Here is a 19,294-nt window from a genome sequence, read left to right on the forward strand (position 1 = left end):
GCAACACCTTGTCATATTCTACTAAAAAAACCAATTCATTAGAATTTAGAAATGATAACGATGGATCCCTTGTTGATAGCAAGGAAGTGATTTAGCTATTGAAAATGCATATAGTATTGGACACAACATAATAATCGATGGGGTTTAGAAAGAGTGAACGTCAAAACGAACAAATTCACTTACAAGTTGGTTCATCAAAACGTAAACTCTTGCCGTATCAGTAATTGATTTTCCCATTTTCCACTTGCCATGATAGCCTAGAAGAGCAACACCTAGCAGATTTGTATAGATAGAATGTATAACTATATGGTCCCTCTTAATTTTAAGAACATATTCTTTTACATTTTTTTTTCTCTCTAGCTACCCCTTCTGTCCTAATTAGTTTTGGTGTACGATAAGGAAGTAAGGAGAAGTGATGATAAGGCCAAATATAACATTTTAATTAATTCGAGATATGGGGAATATGCCAATATGTTATTATTTTATGTGACATTGTGATGTAGATGATGGTGGCTATAAATAGGGGTTTAGTTATTTAGAGTTTGAAATTAAAATTCAATAGTTAAGAAAGTTAAGAGTAAGAGAGGGGTCTTGTATGTAGATGAAGAGTCATGTCGGGTAGCCAAGGATGGGTTGCCTAACTATTCCCATTCGTAGGACTTTGTCTAAAGTGAACATGAAGTCCTTAGATTGGTTTATTGGCAGACATCCTTGGTTGGTTGACTGACTTTTATCTTACATGTTAGACCTTTTTACTTTTCACATATATCATATGAATATTGATCATAAACAAGTTATATCCACACTATTATACGTGGTTATTTAATAAATCATATCATATCATCTCTAGCTATTGAAGGTGATCATCATGCGTTTGATTTTATCTTAGCATATGCACACGGTAAGATATTGCATGAAGCTCTTAATTTCAAGAAATGTTATTAACAAATGTTTCAGCGGATTAAAATAGCATTTAATAGTACATCTAAAATGTAAGCATTAAATTATTTCCACATGATTTATATCCATAATAAATATTTTGTGTGTTGTTAACCAGATTTTTAGGAGATTGATTAAATAATTCAAAATACTCTAGAATATTTTTATTGGAATTCATATTAAAAAATGTATTGGAATTCATATTAAAAAATGTATTGGAAATCATAGTATATATGTGTAAAAAGTATTATAACTCATAATTATAAGAAACATATATATTACCACATTTAAATGTATTAATGATTAATTTATTTTTATATCATTAATTTTTTATAAAGTTTATTAATGAGATATTACTCATTTCCTATCAAATGAATGTATTTTATGAGCTATTAATAATATAACTCATTCTCATTGGTTAAAAAGTATTCTTGAATTATGAATGGGATAATTATATTTAATCACCACTTAAACCAATTAATCTTAAGGACATTTTTAGAATAAAATTTGAATTTATATTAATATATATATATAATAATTAATTTAACTATTTTTTTTCTTGATGATTTAGTTCTCTGTTTTTTATAAATGAGACCAAGGTAGTAGTTGTGAGACTTCCTATTTTATTCTTTCATTTTTATTCACAATAAATACATGTGTAAATTAATTAAAGATCGAATAAAAACTAAGAGTAATTGATAAAAGAATAATTAATGTTATCTTAAACTTGTAAACAATATTAAATATAATTGTTTTGATAAAAATCCGACTATTAAAAAAACTCCTCCTTTTACATATTTGACCGTCTTTATTCATTTGCTAGAACGAAAATCAAGTCATCCTTTGGCCTTTGATAATTTTTAAACTTCAATAATATTTTCTCCATTCTCAAATGAATGATGTTTAAATTTTTTACATATAGATTAAAAAAATAAGTATTTCAAGAGAAATAATATTTATTAGGAAACAATTTTACTAATATATTTTTGTTCTCCTTTTAATTTCAATAAATATATTATTAAGTTTTTCAAGATAACAATATTTATTAAGAAGCAAAATTGAAATAGATATTTAAATATCTTATTAAAAATTAAAAATATCAACTAATATATTTTTTTTTCAAAAACTAAAAGCACAGTCATTTTGATTTTGAGACAGAAGAAATATTAATATTAACAAGGACAAGACGGTCGGTCATGTATATTAGTTGCTACAAAGGATGACTGTGATTAAGGAAGTGGACATGGCGGAGAAGGTATAGGTTCAAAGACATGGCAGGGACAAAAGGATAATATGCCACGTGCTTTACATTACTTTTTTTTTTCTTTAAGCAAAATAATTTTATTAAAAGATTGTAGTCCAAGTTGTGCCAATAAGTAGTTTGCAACAAAAAATTAATACTTTTATTGACTTCAGCTTATATTTTGTTTCATTGACAACCATAATTAAAAATGGTCTGATGAAGATACTTAATTTGGTTTTATGATCCTATTTATTTAAACATAAAACAAATATTTTATTCATAATTATTTTTTAAACGTGTTTGTAATTTATAAGCAAAATTATATAATAGCTTAATTTCATGGTTGAGATTTAATGAGAGTATCATAGTCGATCTTTTTACATGATTAAAACTTTCCTCATAGTTCAGAAAAGTTAGATTTTCACTCTGGGAACAATGTCGTGATACGTTGGTAATAATCATTCATAAGAAACAATGTTGCCTAAGAATTTTTTTAAAATAAATCATCAAGCCGATCCAATATTAATTAATTGGCAATGCATGTCTGTTGGCATCACATATTTAGAGAAGCAGACACCTCCTTTTGCTGACGGTTTTGCAAATCATGCTCAGAGTTGGTTGATTATCTCGTCTTACGTATACATGCCAAACTTTCTACCATTTTCCCATATCATATTCATATATGATGAATAAGCTAAAGTGGCACTTTTACAGTTCCTTTATAAGAAGCTATTGAGTGCAGTTCTTAATTTCAGGAATGGTTGTATTAACCAGCATTTTAAAGATATTTGATTAAGAAACATTTTTAAAGTCCTAAAGTATTGTTTTAAGTTTTAATGTCCTGGTTAAACATTTTTAACTTACAAGTTGAGGGGCTCCATTTTCGTTGGAGACGAAGTCCCAAGAATTGGTTAAGCTACCTGACATATAGATCTCTCTTTCACTTACCTTTCAACCTTTTATGATGCCAAACATCGAATGACGGAACCCTCTAATATTTATAGCCACCATGTTACATAAAATAAAATAGTTTATCGTTATATATATATATATATATATATATATATATATATATATATATATATATATATATATATATATATATATATATATAAAAAAATTTTATAAAATTTCATATAAGTAATGTACAAATTTAAAAATAATTGATAAACAAAATTATATTGAATTCAAATTATTAAAACATAAAGTATATAAAAAGAAAATGAAAAAAAAGAGTATAATATTAAAAAATATATAGATTAGAGATGATTTATACTGATATAGCCAAATAAAAAGATTTAAATTGTCTAAAAATGTTTTTACAAAACATTTTTTTATTTTGAAGTATTAATCTCGTTGTATTATCCTTTTAACCTGAGTCTTTTTTTTTTTGAAAATTTTTCACATTGCAAGTGAACTCTTATCATAAAAATGATATAAATAATAATAATAATAATAATAATTACTTAAATAAATCGAGTTTGTCAAGTTTAACAAGCTTTTTTTTATAATTTGACTTTGATTTTTTTATCTAAAATAAACTTTTTAATTTTGAATTTAACCTTTATAATAAAAAAGTTCAACTTTAAATACACCGAATCTTAAATAGACGAAGGCATAGACTCTTTGACAACCGCCTCACTCATTTTGATCCCTAATGATAACATATTCTTCGTTATCACGAAATAAATGTCATCGGTACTCTTATGCATTATTACTTCTCCTTTCTTCACTATGTCATACCAAAAACTGTGACATTAGCCAGGGAAAGAGAATAAAAAAAAAGTATGTGTTCTTAAAATATTAAGAGGGACCATCGATTTATATATCCATCAATACGTTATAACGTGCTAAGTGCTGTACGCGTTCTTCTAAGCTATCGTGGGAGGTGGCAAATTAAGTCAACTGCAGGTATTATAAGAGTTTCCATTTTTAATGAAACCACCAACTTGCAAGTGAATATGTTCGTTTAACATTCATCCTCTTTGAATCTCATATCAATTCTTTATACCCAGCCAGATTATTACGTTTTGTCTTGTAATTTACATTTTCGATTCTCGAATAATTTCCTTGCTATTGACAAGGGATATATATAGTTATTCTATTATATTAATTTAATTTTAGTTTATTGACAGATAAATTATATGTAATTTTTTTTAAAAAAAGCTTAAAATTGTAAATATAATGATTTAATTACTACAACAACATGATTGGATATTTTTAATTATTAGTTTAAATATTGTACTAAAACAAGTTAAATTTAAATTCATTTAATTAATACTAATTGACCATAATATCAAATATCTTACTAACACACTACACACACATAAAAAAAAAAAAGAGCTGACTGCCTAATTCTTTATATAATTAAAACCACATACTTTTATATTTCGGCCTATTTTGGCTTAATATAAGATTTCCCTTTTCATGATGGAAATATGATGATTCTACAATATATAATCTCTTCACAAACATTACTTCTTTATGATTCAAACCAGCTAGTATTCATATCTTAGAAAGTTGAGACTACATAAGACCCATATTTTGTGGGTAATTATCTCTTTGATTATAGGATATATATATAACTAACAAATATGAAATTCAATAAAAGAAATAATTATAACATGTTTACAGAAAGATATATGTTTAATTATTTTAATTTATTTGATTAGACATGCTACATAATTTTCATAGCCTTGTAAACTCAATCAAAGGTACAAACAATTGGCTTGTTTCTTTTTTAATAAGAATAATAAATAAATAAATAACTTCAAAAGGAAGGGAGCTGAGGATTGTGAACTTGTGATCTTTTTTCTTTCATGACTTTATGGGCTCATTTTATTAAAAAAAAAAAAAACTTGAAGAAAAGCTACACATGTCCCAATCCGCTAACCACTTAAAAAAAAATTGAATGCTTTGGGGGTTCAAAATAACCAAATAAAAGGATTTTGAAACAAATTTGCAGGGAGAAATTCGCAAGCAATTATGAAAACTTAGTTTATATCAAAATATTTGAATACTGTTTGAAAGAATTAATTACTAAGTAATATATATTTAATTTTTCAAGAGTCAAATTAATGTTAATTAAAGTTTCAGAACGCTAAATAAGTAGTTCAGAACACATTTAGATAAATTGCTTACACATACATTGATATTATCACATTATATGAAAGTTTATTCATGAGTTAGGTTATGAAACTTATTAAGAAAAAATATAAAAAGATTAAAAGTCCCTTTTAAATGTATCATTAGCTAGTATTTTTCTGAGAAGAATATAATATTTTATTTAATGAAATATATATTAACTTAAATGGTAATAACATTTTAAATTTTATTACTGGTAAAAAGGTAAATGGTTAATAACACAAAAATTGAACATTTCATGTATTTTAATGATGCATAAAATATGTTAGACATGTATAAGGACAAGTGTATCCTACACAACAGTAACAATGAATTTACACAATAGTATGAATCTGAGAAAGGTCTGATGTCGAACCCAAATGAAGAGTTATATTTTCAATTAGTCAAATTTATTAAACTAATAGTACATATGATTAAAAAATGATTTAAATATTTTTATGATTTTGATTTGTATAAGAAAGCAAATAAATGAATATAAAGAGAGTTTTTGAGTTATAATAAGAGTGATTAGAGGTCATGATTTACTAGTAGTAATTTTTTTTCAATCTTAGTCCTAATGAAATTCTTTTCCCATGTAGTTATCGATTCTCAAAATCAACTAAAGTCTATGATCAAGGTCAAATGATGTTCTTTTCTTTAAATCAATACTCAATAATAATATATTTGTCAATTTAAGTCAAAGGATAAAATCAATTCTAGGGATGATTAATTAAAGAATAACTAATCTATCAAAGATTACCCAAACAGTTTGATAATATAATTTGGTACAAAACATTCTCTACCTAAATCTATTAATTACATGCAAATGCAATTGATTGAGTATTAAAATGATTGATTCCAAATAAACAGTAAAATAAGGAAAAGAATTAATTAACATAAAACAATGAAGAATTTTATTAAGAACAAGGAGAATGGTACAAATGGACAATTACATCATAACCCCCGGACTAGGGGACTAGCCACTCATTATCAGAGTAAAACTGATTATCTTATAAAAAGTAAATATAGACATACCAATAGGCAAGAACAATGATCACAATCCGTCCTAACGGTGTTGTCCATGCTCTTCAGCTCTCAAAAGCCCTCAATGTCCTCTCAAATTCGTAAAAATATAATACAACAAACAACAACAACAACAACGCCTTATCCCACTAGGTGGGGTCGGCTACATGGATCAACTTCCGCCATAATGTTCTATCAAGTACTATACTTCTATCCAAACCATTAATTTCGAGATCCTTTTTTATAACCTCTCTTATAGTCTTTTTGGGTCTTCCTCTGCCTCGAATTGTTTGTCTTCTCTCCATCTGGTCTACTCTCCTCACTACAGAGTCTACCGGTCTTCTCTCTACATGCCCAAACCACCTAAGTATATTTTCCACCATCTTCTCTACAATAGGCGCTACTCCAACCCTCTCTCTAATAGCTTCGTTTCTAATTTTATCCTGTCGAGTCTTACCACACATCCACCGCAACATCCTCATCTCCGCTACACCTACTTTATTCTCATGTTGGCTCTTGACCGCCCAACATTCTGTTCCGTACAAAATCGCCGGTCTTACCGCAGTCCGATAAAACTTTCCCTTTAGCTTGATCGGTACCTTTGCATCACATAACACCCCCGATGCTTTTCTCCATTTCATCCATCCTGCTTGAATGCGATGATTCACATCCCCTTCAATTTCCCTATCATCCTGTATTACAGACCCAAGATATTTAAACCGTGTGACTTGAGGGATAATATGATCTCCTATTTTCACCTCTGAGTTAGAAACCCTCCTTCTTTTGTTGAACTTACATTCCATATACTCCGATTTGCTTCTGCTTAGGCGAAAACCATGTGTTTCTAGAGCTCGTCTCCAAGTTTCCAACCTCTCATTCAACTCCTCCCTCGACTCTCCAAGGAGGACTATGTCATCTGCAAAAAGCATGCATCTCGACGCTATCTCTTGGATTTGTTCCGTGAGGACATCCAGAATTAAGGTAAAAAGGTAGGGGCTAAGGGTTGACCCTAAAACTAAAGATTAAACTCAATGAATTTTACAAAGCCCGGATACCTATATATAGCTTCCTAGAAATATCTGCATGAAAAAGTGCACCACGGTCGTGGTCAGAAGTGATGCTGAAACCTTGGGTCATTATGGATTGACCATGACCCTTATTAGTTGACCACAACCCTCATGATTTGACTATGGCCGTTGTCGAATCTTGGCACTGTTATGGAGAGCTGTTATCACTTTATTATGGTTGTGTTGAATACCACGGTCGTGACCAATGTACAACAGTCGTGATCAAGTACAGAGTCTTCATATCTTCATAAATTCATGTAATTTTCAACTCTTTCACTCAATTGAGTGGCTGTAGTCCTACAGTACAACAAAACTAGTGTCCAAACATAAGTTTTGTCAAGAAAATGAATGCAAATGACACAAAAACTTACACAAAATATAACTCAAAAGGTGGTTTATCATTTACAAATATCAATTTTAGTATATCAAGAAACATGTAATATCCCGAGTTAGAGATTGTCATATTAACTAATATTTATTGGTTTATATTATACGAGTTAAAGAAAAACCATAATACATAAATAAATATTGTACTAACCTTATTTAAAAATAGAATTACGATAGTAATTTAGTATTGTGGGATGAAGACACCTTTATCTTTGCACATATAGAAACATTTACCACTTGTGTTTACAATTTATAGATCTTATTATATAGATTTAACTATGTGCATGATAACTATAGTAAAAGGCAAAACAAATAACACAAAATAATGTGGAGAAATAACAAACTCATATTTAAGGACATGTTTTGGTTAAAGAAATATCTTAGCTTACAACTCATGACTTACTTTTTTAAGAATCATAATAGTAATAACTACGTTAAAATTAAAATGACAGATATATGACAAAACAAAATGGTGGTTGGTGTGACAAAATATAAAACACATAATTCCAATTTCTACATCTTACAAGTTTGCTTTTTTTATCTTAGAGCAACATTATGAAGATCTTCATTCTCTTTAGCATAACCTTTGCTTGTGGGGTTGATGATATGGGTTGGATTTATTATGTGCATTGAAACTGTGTTTTTGAACCTGCTTTAAGGTGTTCTTGAACTTGTTGATGAAAATCAAAGTGTCTCCATAAAGATAAGAGCTTTTTGGACCCAAAAATTTATTAAAATTGCATGTGCCTGACACATGATGTCCTAGAGTTAACAGAGCAAACAGTCATGAGATCTCTGGGCAACAATGAAGGAGGGGGGTGTAGGGTTCAAACAATAAGTGTGTTTGAGTGTAATAAAAAGGAGGATGAGTATAATTTGTTCTTAATTTTTTTTGGTTACATAAATTAAAAATTAAATTGATTTGCAGGTTTCTAAACTATTTAATAATTTTTAATTAGGTGCTTAAATTTATTTATTTTTTCAATTGAATCCCTAAAGTTGTATTTATTTTATAATTAGGTCCCTAATTAGTATCATGTTATAAGAAAATAATATGAAAATAATTATAACAAGACATACCATTAATTACGTGAGTAATTATTGTGTTAAGTAAAATATTTGTTAAGTACAACAAAAAAAATCAAAATGTATTAAAATAAAATAAAAAACTTCAAAATGTGCTGAAGTTATTTTAATAATATTCCAAACTTTTGATTGGTTGTAGATACAGATAGAGTGTTCATGCGTGAATTAGTTTATTTAGGATTCATTGATGTTATTTTCATTTTTTTTATTGTCGCATGAATAAAGAGAATCAAAATTCCTTTTCTATGGTGCGAAAGCATTAAGTACCAAGTAATGGGTTCTTTGCAGAAGATCAGTGAACTGCAGACTTTGCTTTTAGAAAAGGTTCATCTGGAAACCCACTTCCCTCCAAAACTCGATCCTCCTTGCTGTGGTGTTAGGCTGTAATTGAAAAGCCGTAACACTCCCCTCCAGTACATAATGTTTTGTCCTGGACTAAAAGCCTTTTTGGAATTGGATCCATGTCAATTTAGATAATACACAGGTTCTACCTCTCAAATGCAAGTAAAAGTTATTTCATATAATTTCTGATTTTCACATTTTTAACGAAAGGGTTGGTCTTTTGACGCAAAACTACCAAATATAAGAGTGAAAAAAAAAACATAGTGGCTTTCATGTTAAAAACATTAGGGAAATTTGCATTGAAAATGACTTTCTTGTATATCGTTTGTCTTCTTTCTTCCAGCAATAGTCACAGTCACAGGTTCCACAACAACCTTAAAGTTATGAAATGGACCTTTACTTTTTTGTAAAACAATTTACCAAAATATGTATTTTTGAAAACTATATACCTCTCATCAATGATTTTTGTCACGTAGAATATAGGAAGAAGTACCATTCTGAGTGACACCTCGCGTTCAAGCTTTGTCTTTTTGCAAAAGACATCATGCTAAGGTTTGGTTTGACACCACTTCAAGTGTCCTGTCAATGGAAGAGACCGCACCGCACGTAGAGGTTTGCTTTCTTGTTTGCAAAGGAGATAACCTATCCCTCTTTCCCTTCTCCCTTAACCATTCAACCCACTATATTTATATATCCTAGTGCCACTTCATTTTGTTTTTGTTCCTTTTGGTTTTTCCCGTATACCCCCCAAAAATTCTATACTCTTTATGAGAACTTGAAATCCAGGATGAAATGGTCAAAACTCCAAAGGTTACAGAGTTACCATGGTTAATAACTAGTAATTTCATTGATTTGAGAAGTTGCAATATTGGTGTACATAATATGGAGAGAAATATAAGAAAGACAAAATGAGGGGTGGGGCAATTCGATACGTACCTCAATAACCAACCATAACGAAATCATAATATGTGTGCCCTGGGAAGCCTCTCCGGCTGTTTTATTGAATGCCACTATTAATTTCTGACTCTTATTCCGCTAGAAACACTTAACTAGACACTAGTACATAATGTTCCATCTACCTAGCAGTTACTACTATTCATAATCATTGATGCAATCATTAAAAATGCATTCTTCCTTCATTAGTCAATCAGTTAATAAGTTAGGCAAGACTATAAGCCTTAAAATCCCTTCCTCACCATTGATCAATCAGTTATTGATATGGCAATAATCTGCAACAGAAAATGCTTTGGTCTGCCACGGCACATTGCAGTTAGCAGAAAAGGAAGGCTGAAAAGGTATTTCTTGGCATTATTATGGTATAAAGGGAAGACACTTTTTTCCTTTAGTAAGCATGATCCTGTCAATTGAGCAGCTTAAGTTTCATACCTCAGTCATCCATTATCTAACTTATCCACCACCTTAGTTCAACTTTTGTGATTGTTAATCTTTATCCAAACATGCACACAGAAAAATGCACTCAAACTTCAGGAGCATCAAGAAACAGCAAGCCACTCGCACCTGATGACACACTATTTTTTCACCCAACCAAAATAATTCACTAACAGCTACCAAATCTGCCACTTTAGTAGCCAAGTCCATCATTATATTTTATATACCTAAGACAACCAAGAACAATTGCAATACTGTACGCTCTGTATCATCTTTGCTCTGCTCAACAACATTATTCACTGACCAACACTAGAAGTACACTCTGCTTAAGAAAGAGAAAAACAGTGTAATATATCCTCAAAACCTTGAACACAATGCAATCTATCCTCATACCAATCAACACCCATTAATTTAACCAAAGAACAGTAACAAAAATGATGCAAAACAAACAAAAACAAAAAATGGCCGTCACGATTACTATCAGAATAACAGAGCATGTCAACAAATACAAAAAGGCCAAGAGAGCCAGAAATTACCAACATAATAAAACAGCACTTTCCCTTATTAGAACCAAAACCTTTCTATCGTTTTCCCCCTTCTCGTGATCAGTCTTTCTGCATCTAAAATTACACGACAAAACACAAAAAAGTTATAGTAGAACGAACAAAAGTAGCAGAGCTATACAAACAAAAAGGACGTTTATGATTCCAAAATAAGAACCTAACGATTGAAAAAAGCCTAACAAGTTATGTGTGAACATACTCTACAACTCATCAGAGTTCATTCAGACATGCATCTTAATTCGCAATGGCTGAGAAAATTTAGTATCAAAAAGCCCCAACTCAACTCAGGAGAACCCTTTCCCAAGCTTCTGAATCGCACAAAACATTTTCCTCCTCGACCCAACAGCACTAATCCCCATATCCTTAAGATCCTCTAAGGTTAGCAAGGGCAAAACCTCGTCATCAACCTCGTGAATTTCGAAGACGGGAGCGTAACGACCTAACCCTAACCCATTGAGCCAAACCCTAACACCGTCTCCTCTTCCAGAATTACCATTCCTTTCGTGGTAATGCAGCACCTCTCTTTCTTCATCCACGCCCAAATTCTCCATAATAGGGCTCTGCTCCTCCCTCAAGGGGCTTTGGGAGTGTTCCGCGGAGAAGTCTCGGTGGTGGTAACCGTCGACGACGCCGACGTCGACGTCTTTGTCATCCTCTTCGCCGCCGTCGATTCGCGAAATCCAATTGGATCTGATTCGCTTCGAGCCGCCGCGCTTCTTGGAGTCCTTAACCTTCCAGCTTCCAATTACAACGCTGTCCACGTTGCCGTCGCTCTCTAGGGTTTCGCCGAACTCGGCAGCGGCGGGGGTGAGGTTCGTGAGGGGGCGGGTCTTGGAGGGCTTGACGGCGGCGGAGTTCCGGGGGTGGTCAAAGGCGAGGCGCCACGTTTTCGCTGCGGCGCGGCGGGGGTGGGAGTCGTAGGGCTGGTCGCCGATGTCGCCCAATCGGACGCTCGGCCGCCGCTGCCGCTTCGATCCGATGGGATCCGAGGAATTCGCCGCCGTTGTTGGGGCTCCGCCGTTGAGCTGTGCCTCCGGCGCCGGAACCTCTGCCATTCTGTTGCGACTCCGGCGAAGGGTTGTTGTTAGGGTCTGTTTGGTTTGGAATTTTTTTGAAGAGGGATTTAATTGGGGATTCTGGTTAAGAGAGAATAAGGAGGAGAGTGGAGTGGAGTGGAGGTAGTCACCGAAGCAATCGGACTCCGCAGTGTTTATGTGTTTTGTGTAGAATAGAAGGGAATGGATAATAATTAATGGTAAATGCCCAATTTCTTCTTTGTAGTTTTAATTCGGTTATAATTGCATTCATGTGTTATGAAACCAATAATTTAGTCTTTAAATATATAAATATATATTGATAATTTAGTTCAAATGTTAACTTATTTTTGTATTAGTTAACCTTGAATGCTACATGACACACATGAAAGTTGGTGTGATAAAGTATAATGTTGTGTGTTTTTAATTAATTGTTTAAGTGATTTAATTTAAGTATTTGAATAAATTAATTAATAAATTTGGCGATTTGATTATATGTGTATGCGGCTAGTGAGTTTTAGTGTTTTGAGCTTAATAGGATGGATTTTAGTTTATGGTTAGATGGTCGATGTCTATAATAAGGTTTAGGTGTAAAAAAAAAGAAATTACAAGAGTCAAAATCTCTAATTCAATTCTTAAAAATTTAAAACACAAACACAAAGTTCTCATTCTACTTTTTTCATTATCTTCAAGAAAATATATTCCTTGAAGAATTGAGAACCTAGTTTTCTTGCTCAAAAGAGATATTTTTTTTTCTTTATTTAGTGTCCATTAGTTGTCCCTTTGTGTGATAAACACCTCTCCTCCTTTTTTTATATTCCAATTTTGTTTTTCTTCATTAAGGTACCCATGGGGTTCAATGGAAAAGACTTAGTTTTTTGGTTTGATTTTGAATTGGTTTTGAGTATGGATAATGCCTTGTAGTTTGAATTGCTAGTGGAATTGAACAAAGTTTCCTCCTTAGACCCAAAGTTTCCTTCTTTCTTCATTTTTTTCATCTCAAAGCAAGTTTCTTGGGTTTGACAGGTAAGGGAAGTTGTATCCTTTTCTATGTTTAGGTTGTTGTGAGTTGGTTTCAAGGTTGTTGAAAAATGAACCATGTTCTTTAAAAAAATGAAAGTTTGAGCATTTAAGGTTTTGAGTTTTAAAATTTTGGTTGCTATTTATTTGATGAATATTGATTAAAAGTTCCTATTTGTGAAGTGTTTTGATGTTGTTTATATATTTGGATTTACTGGGAAAGAGTTTGAGTTTATTTTGAGATGATTTGAAAGCCTTCAGAGACAATTCTACAAAAATTCTGAAATTATGCAGAATTAACATCCAGTGATCATTTTTGTGTCCAGTGTCGCGTTTAGTGACCATTTTCATGTCCAACGTCTAGTGACCATTTTCACTCCACTATCCAGTGATCATTTTGAGTCCAGTGACAATTTTGAGTCCAGTAATCAGTTTTAGTCCAATGACCATTTTAAATCCAATGATTAGTGTTAAGTCTAGTGATCAATTATAAGTTCAATGATCATTTTGAATCTAATGACCAGTTTTGAGTCCAATGACATATTTTGATGTGAATGTGACTAATGTTTGTTTTCCTTGGATAAATTAATTATTGAGATCTTAATGAATTTGTGATGATATGATATGCAATTGAGATGATGTTATTTTATTATTAGAGTTGACTTTACATTAAAATAATGAGATTAACATTCATATGAGTTTTTGGTGAGTTGTTTGCAAGAATTTAAGGTGTTAGAATGTCTTACTATACTTATTGAACTATATGTGGGCTCATGAGTGTGATGGACATATGAATGGTGATTCCATGATTTTATAATCTCTTATGATGTTGAGATTGGTGAATGAATTTGTGATGACATATGATATTGATTTGAATGATCATAACATACATGCATTTGATTAATGATATTGCATGTTAATAGACATATAAGTTGGGGATACTAAGAAGTCTTCAACCTAGTGCTGGAGGTTGTCATGGTGGCTAATGCCAAACGAGCCTAAAGAATAGATGGGTAGGTGAATCCCTAGATAGGTTAAGGTCTTTGCAAGTCTTACTGAGATAAGCAACTACTCATACTCATCCATTTTTTATAAAACCACACTTCTTCCACAGGGTTAATTCAAGTATCCCTGAATGGTCAAATCATAGAGTGCGACTATGTTAAGGGATGTACTTGGGTTAATCGTTAAAAAGATGAAATCTTCCGGGAGTAAAGAGTCAAGATGACATAACACGATAATTAGACATGTGCATTGATAATTGTGACTTAAAAATGATGTGTTACTTTAGGAGTTGTATTAGTACACAACTATAGGAAAAAAAATGAAGGATTTCCATATCTCTTTTTAATATTTTGATTTTATATTTCTTTTATATGTTGTTTTCTTTTAAAATGAGTTTACCCTTGTTTTTTCTGTTGAACAGTGATGATCATGACATTTGATATGGGATCAAATTATGATGTAGCCTCTGAGGAGCATGTCACTTGTGGTTGATGTGGACTTAGTGGTGGGCTTAGGGGCAAAATCTAACCCTTCATCATTTATTTATGTTTTGTCTTTGTAGAAACTAACTTAGGGTTTACATATCTTCACAGATCTATATTATATTTATTCCCTGAATGAGATCCTTGAGTTTTGTTTAGAGATTTGTTTGTGTTGTTTAATGATGTAATACCTTGGGGCACATGTACCTTTAAGTCTTACCGACTCGAGGACCTTTTATGGATGAAGTTTATATGACACGCTTGTATTCATGCAAAAAAAGTTACATGTATTTTCATTAATTAAATTGATTCAAGAGTTTTAAAGGGACTAAAAATGAATTTTTCTGTGTTAAAGCCTTAGTACTTCATGTAATGATATTTAGGATCGTTACACAAACTAACATGTGTAAAGGGACGTTCCACATCAGCCAACATTGTTTTTGACTAAAATGTTAGTGAAAATTTTTTTAAAAATGTTGATTTTATATTTTGAACCTAACGATTATCTTGAGAAGAAGTTTATTCTTCCTGATTGTGTGCTAATAGATTGTTACATAATTACACTTTTGTACTTCAATAGATATAACTTAATCACAAAATAGTTCATGACACTTTCATGAATTTAAAACATGCAAGCAACAACTGAGACAATAATATATTATTACTCAATATATCTTATATTTATTTAGAATGATGTTATTTGTTAATTTATATTAATTTTATTCATTCACCACATAAGAAAATTGTTTGCTCTCAAAGTGCACTAGTCATTGAACCAGCTGCAGTTGAAGTTTCATCACAAGTCGCTCCTCATGTTGAAGTTGTAAATGTTCCAATAATTGTACAGCACCTCCAATCTCCTGCAGCTCTTATGATTAGTGAATAGTGATTCTAATTGTGAGTTTTTAAATATTTTCACATATTCCTACAAATTAAAAAATATTATAGATTCAATCTCAAATAAAATTCATTGTCTTCTTAATTATTCTAATTATAATGCATATATTTCAATTAGGCATTAGACCCTTTGGCTTAACTTGTTGACTGTCAATGCTTTGCTGCCTCAATTGAATGCATTGGTAAATATCTTTGCTTTGATATAGTGAGTAGTCAACAAATTATCCCTTATATATATTGTTAGGAAAAAATAGGTACTTCATGCCGCACTACCTTTTCATGTTTCTTTAAAAATAAAAGAAAAGAAAGATAATAGAAGTTATTGGATATTTTTTATGATAGTTATAAAGATAAAATAGTAACTTATAAATGTAATTATAGGGATAAAATAAGTATATAAATATATGCACCAAAACACCTCATTCCCTTTCTATATTCCCTTTTTATATATAGTTATAGATTAATCTTGTTTAAAACTTTTGATATTATTTAAGTCAAATTAGAAATAAATTTTGAATTTCAATTAAATTAAAAGTTAGAGATGTTAATTTATAAGCACTTATTATTTACAACCCCATTTTTTTAAGTACACTGATAAAAAAATAGTATCATAAGTATCTTTCCAAAATAATATATACCTATTATGAAAAGTAATATCTAGAACTATGAAAGGGTTCTAGAAATTACTTAATGAAATTGGTATATGTTGTTCCCAAAAGACATTTATAATAGTCATAACAGTACCTTAATGAGTGACGCTTCATGGGTAGCACCAATAGTTGATGTGCACACACTTATTTAAATGTTGTAGACCTGTAGTAAAGAGCTAGAAAACACTTAAAATTATAGATGGACAAAACAATGTCAAAGTCATTGTCAAAAGCTTTGCTTTGTAAGTAAAGTATGTTTTGTTATTAGTTTCTCTTAATTTTACTGTGTAAAAAAATGAAATTTGATTTACATTATATAAGATGTAGTTAGTGGTGAATTTTCCTTAAAACATAGTGTCACATGAAGGAAAATGCACATTACATATAATATTGATGAAAAACGTATTATATAATTAATCAAAAGTGAATATGTGGTTCAAAATTAGGATTTAAAGAACAGTAAAGATAGGATAAAAATGAGATCTTAAAGACTAACAAAAATGGACGTGTAAGATAAAGTATAAAAATGGGGAAACAAGAGAGTACTTAGAAACTAGGAGGTGAAAATAGCAACTGCCCAATTCTCTATGAATAGATGCGATCCAAACCTTTTTTTATTGTTCGAGATGTGTAATTGAATACAGCCCAATCAGACTTTGTAGATTGCTTACATTTCTTGGTTAAACAAACTGTGGACCGAGTTTTGAACCTAAAAACACATGTTATTATCACTAAAAAACTGAGTTCTTTAGATTGCAAGAAAACTTCCATTTATTTATTCATTTTCAATACCTAATACATTGCATAAAACTGTTTTACTTTTTTATTAATAAATTATATTTCCCTTCAAAAAATTAAATTATAGTTAAATAATTACTTCCCTTGCTTTATCTAACATGATTGTAATTTTTACCTTTGAAAAAAATTTCTAAATTAATTGATATTTTTACTTTTTAGTGAGTTATTCAAATATCTATTTCAATTTCATTCTCTAATAAATATTGTTGTCTTAAAAACTTAATAACACATTTATTGAAATTAAGAAAGAGAATAAAAATATTTTAGTAAAATTTCCTCTTAATAAATAAGTACTATCTTATTGGAAAACTTTTTTTTTAATGTGTGAAAAAATCTTAAACATTACTCATTTTAAGAAGGATTGAGTATTTTAATTTGTTTTACTTGTTTGTCATTACTTTGTATCATCAATAGTATTATTAAAACTGTCCAGCCGTTGTCATATGTTGTCTAAACAGTTTTCAAGTTTTTCTTATTTGTTACTCTTTCTTGTTTTTTTTTTATAAAAAATGTGCAATGCACTAGTTTCAATGCTAGTTTCTAAAAAAATAAACTATTTAAAAAAGATATTAAAGAAAATTGATAAATATATTAAAGATAATATATATATATATATATATATATATATATATATATATATATATATATATATATATATATATATATATATAACTAAAAATGAAAAGTTAGCTTTTAAAAAATCCTACTTCAAGTAGAGTTATAAAAAATACTATAATCTATTAAAAAAACTACTAAAAACAACTTATTTATCAAATAATAAAGCAAACTTTTTAACTTATAAATAAATTAAAAAGTTAACTAAAATTCCTTATATGACTGTGACTGTGGATTTTGTACCGGTCTCTCAATGTTAGATATAATCAAATACTAATAAAATAATGAGTTTTTTTTAAAGAAAAAACAATGTGTCTAAGATGTGCTTTTAATTTCTATAAATATATAGTTTTATTTAGTTTTCGTTCTTAAATTTATTTATTTATTTTTAACAACACATTATTTCGAGGTGACGTATGAAATAATAATTATATGTATACTACATTGTCAAATTTAAAAAAAATAAAATTTACGAAAAAAAGAACGAATAATTTTTTTTTCCAGAAATCCAAAACTAAATTAAATCAATTATAAATAAAGACTAAATACATATTTTACCTCAATAAAATAAATTAATTTTAGTATTTAAATTTTTTCATGAAGATAACAATGTTATCTCATACTCTTAATTTTAAAAAGAAATTAATAATGTTTTAAATAAAATTCTATAAAATACATTCAACTTTTTTCCCTCATTTTTTCTTCTTTTAAATAATAAAAAATTCACCATAATTTGGTTTTATTTCATTTTAATTCTCTCTCCTGTGAATCCACACACGTCGACCAAGCCAATATCTAGCAAGTCTAGAAATAAAGCAAGACATAAAGTTTCCATGATGGGACAAAGTCTGTCTTCCTCTTAACACCGTCATGAAAACATTATTATTATTATTATTATTATTTTGGCATTTATTTTTATATATGAAAAGCTGAAAAATAATATTTTCTCCTCTATTATTTCAATATGGTTGATCCATATATTTAAGTAGTTAAAAAATAAATAAACCTAGTATCACTTTTACTTAAAAAATTTAGAATATTTTTTTTTCTTAAACAATATAATACTAACAATCTAATTAATTATTCTATATTATTTTATAGAGAAGAGATGGGTGGCGGTGGTGGGTAAATAAAAGAAAAATAAAAAAGCAGGGACAAAGAGAGTTTAAGAGGAAGAAGAAAAAGAGATATATAACATAAAGCAATAAGTGGCCTAAACCTGCAAGTGCATTGTTGGGACAGGCCATGTCCAAGGTGCAAAGAGGTATGGATAATGTCACCTTCTATTTCATATCTCTAAGACAAAAGGGACAAGGCAATTCAATGACCTAAGGGGCCATGCCATGAGGCCAGGTTTGCTCCACCCTTGCTTGCTGGGCCCAATGTGGCCCTCCACCCCTCCAAATTAAGACTCTCTTCTCTGTATGGGACTCATAAAGAACCTAATATAATAGCTATAGGATAATCCCAATGTCCTTATCCATTCCCCAACAACACAGACACCAACCAAACAATTTTAATAATATAATAATAATATTTCCACTTCCCCTTTCTCTCTCTCCAAAAAACAATTCCTCCCTAAAAAAATGAAATTCTTGTGTCAATACTAAATTTCATGTACTTCATTTACT

At 30.1% G+C, this 19,294-nt stretch overlaps 1 protein-coding gene across 2 annotated transcripts; it reads right to left on the bottom strand.

Annotated features, from left to right (window-relative positions):
* Nucleotides 1-10,038: 10,038 nt before the first annotated feature.
* On the bottom strand, nucleotides 10,039-12,427 carry LOC102660352 (protein bicaudal C homolog 1). Of its 2 annotated transcripts, XM_006578657.4 has the most exons (3): nucleotides 11,362-12,427; nucleotides 11,136-11,219; nucleotides 10,039-10,202 (listed from the first exon to the last, which is right to left on the bottom strand). In XM_006578657.4, exon 1 carries the CDS (start codon nucleotides 12,215-12,217, stop codon nucleotides 11,447-11,449), a length of 771 nt encoding a protein of 256 aa, XP_006578720.1. In that variant the 5' UTR covers nucleotides 12,218-12,427; the 3' UTR covers nucleotides 10,039-10,202; nucleotides 11,136-11,219; nucleotides 11,362-11,446. The 2 variants fall into 2 exon arrangements, with proteins under 2 accessions (XP_006578720.1, XP_040870932.1); XM_041014998.1 differs by having other exon boundaries at nucleotides 11,136-12,427.
* Between the last annotated feature and the right edge of the window lie 6,867 nt (nucleotides 12,428-19,294).

This window comes from Glycine max, chromosome 4, assembly GCF_000004515.6.
Source record: "Glycine max cultivar Williams 82 chromosome 4, Glycine_max_v4.0, whole genome shotgun sequence".
In the NCBI taxonomy this organism is placed as follows: domain Eukaryota; kingdom Viridiplantae; phylum Streptophyta; class Magnoliopsida; order Fabales; family Fabaceae; genus Glycine; species Glycine max.

Excerpts from the sequence above, each read along its gene's own strand:
- LOC102660352 (XM_006578657.4), bottom strand. The coding sequence starts at position 12,217 with ATGGCAGAGGTTCCGGCGCCGGAGGCACAGCTCAACGGCGGAGCCCCA.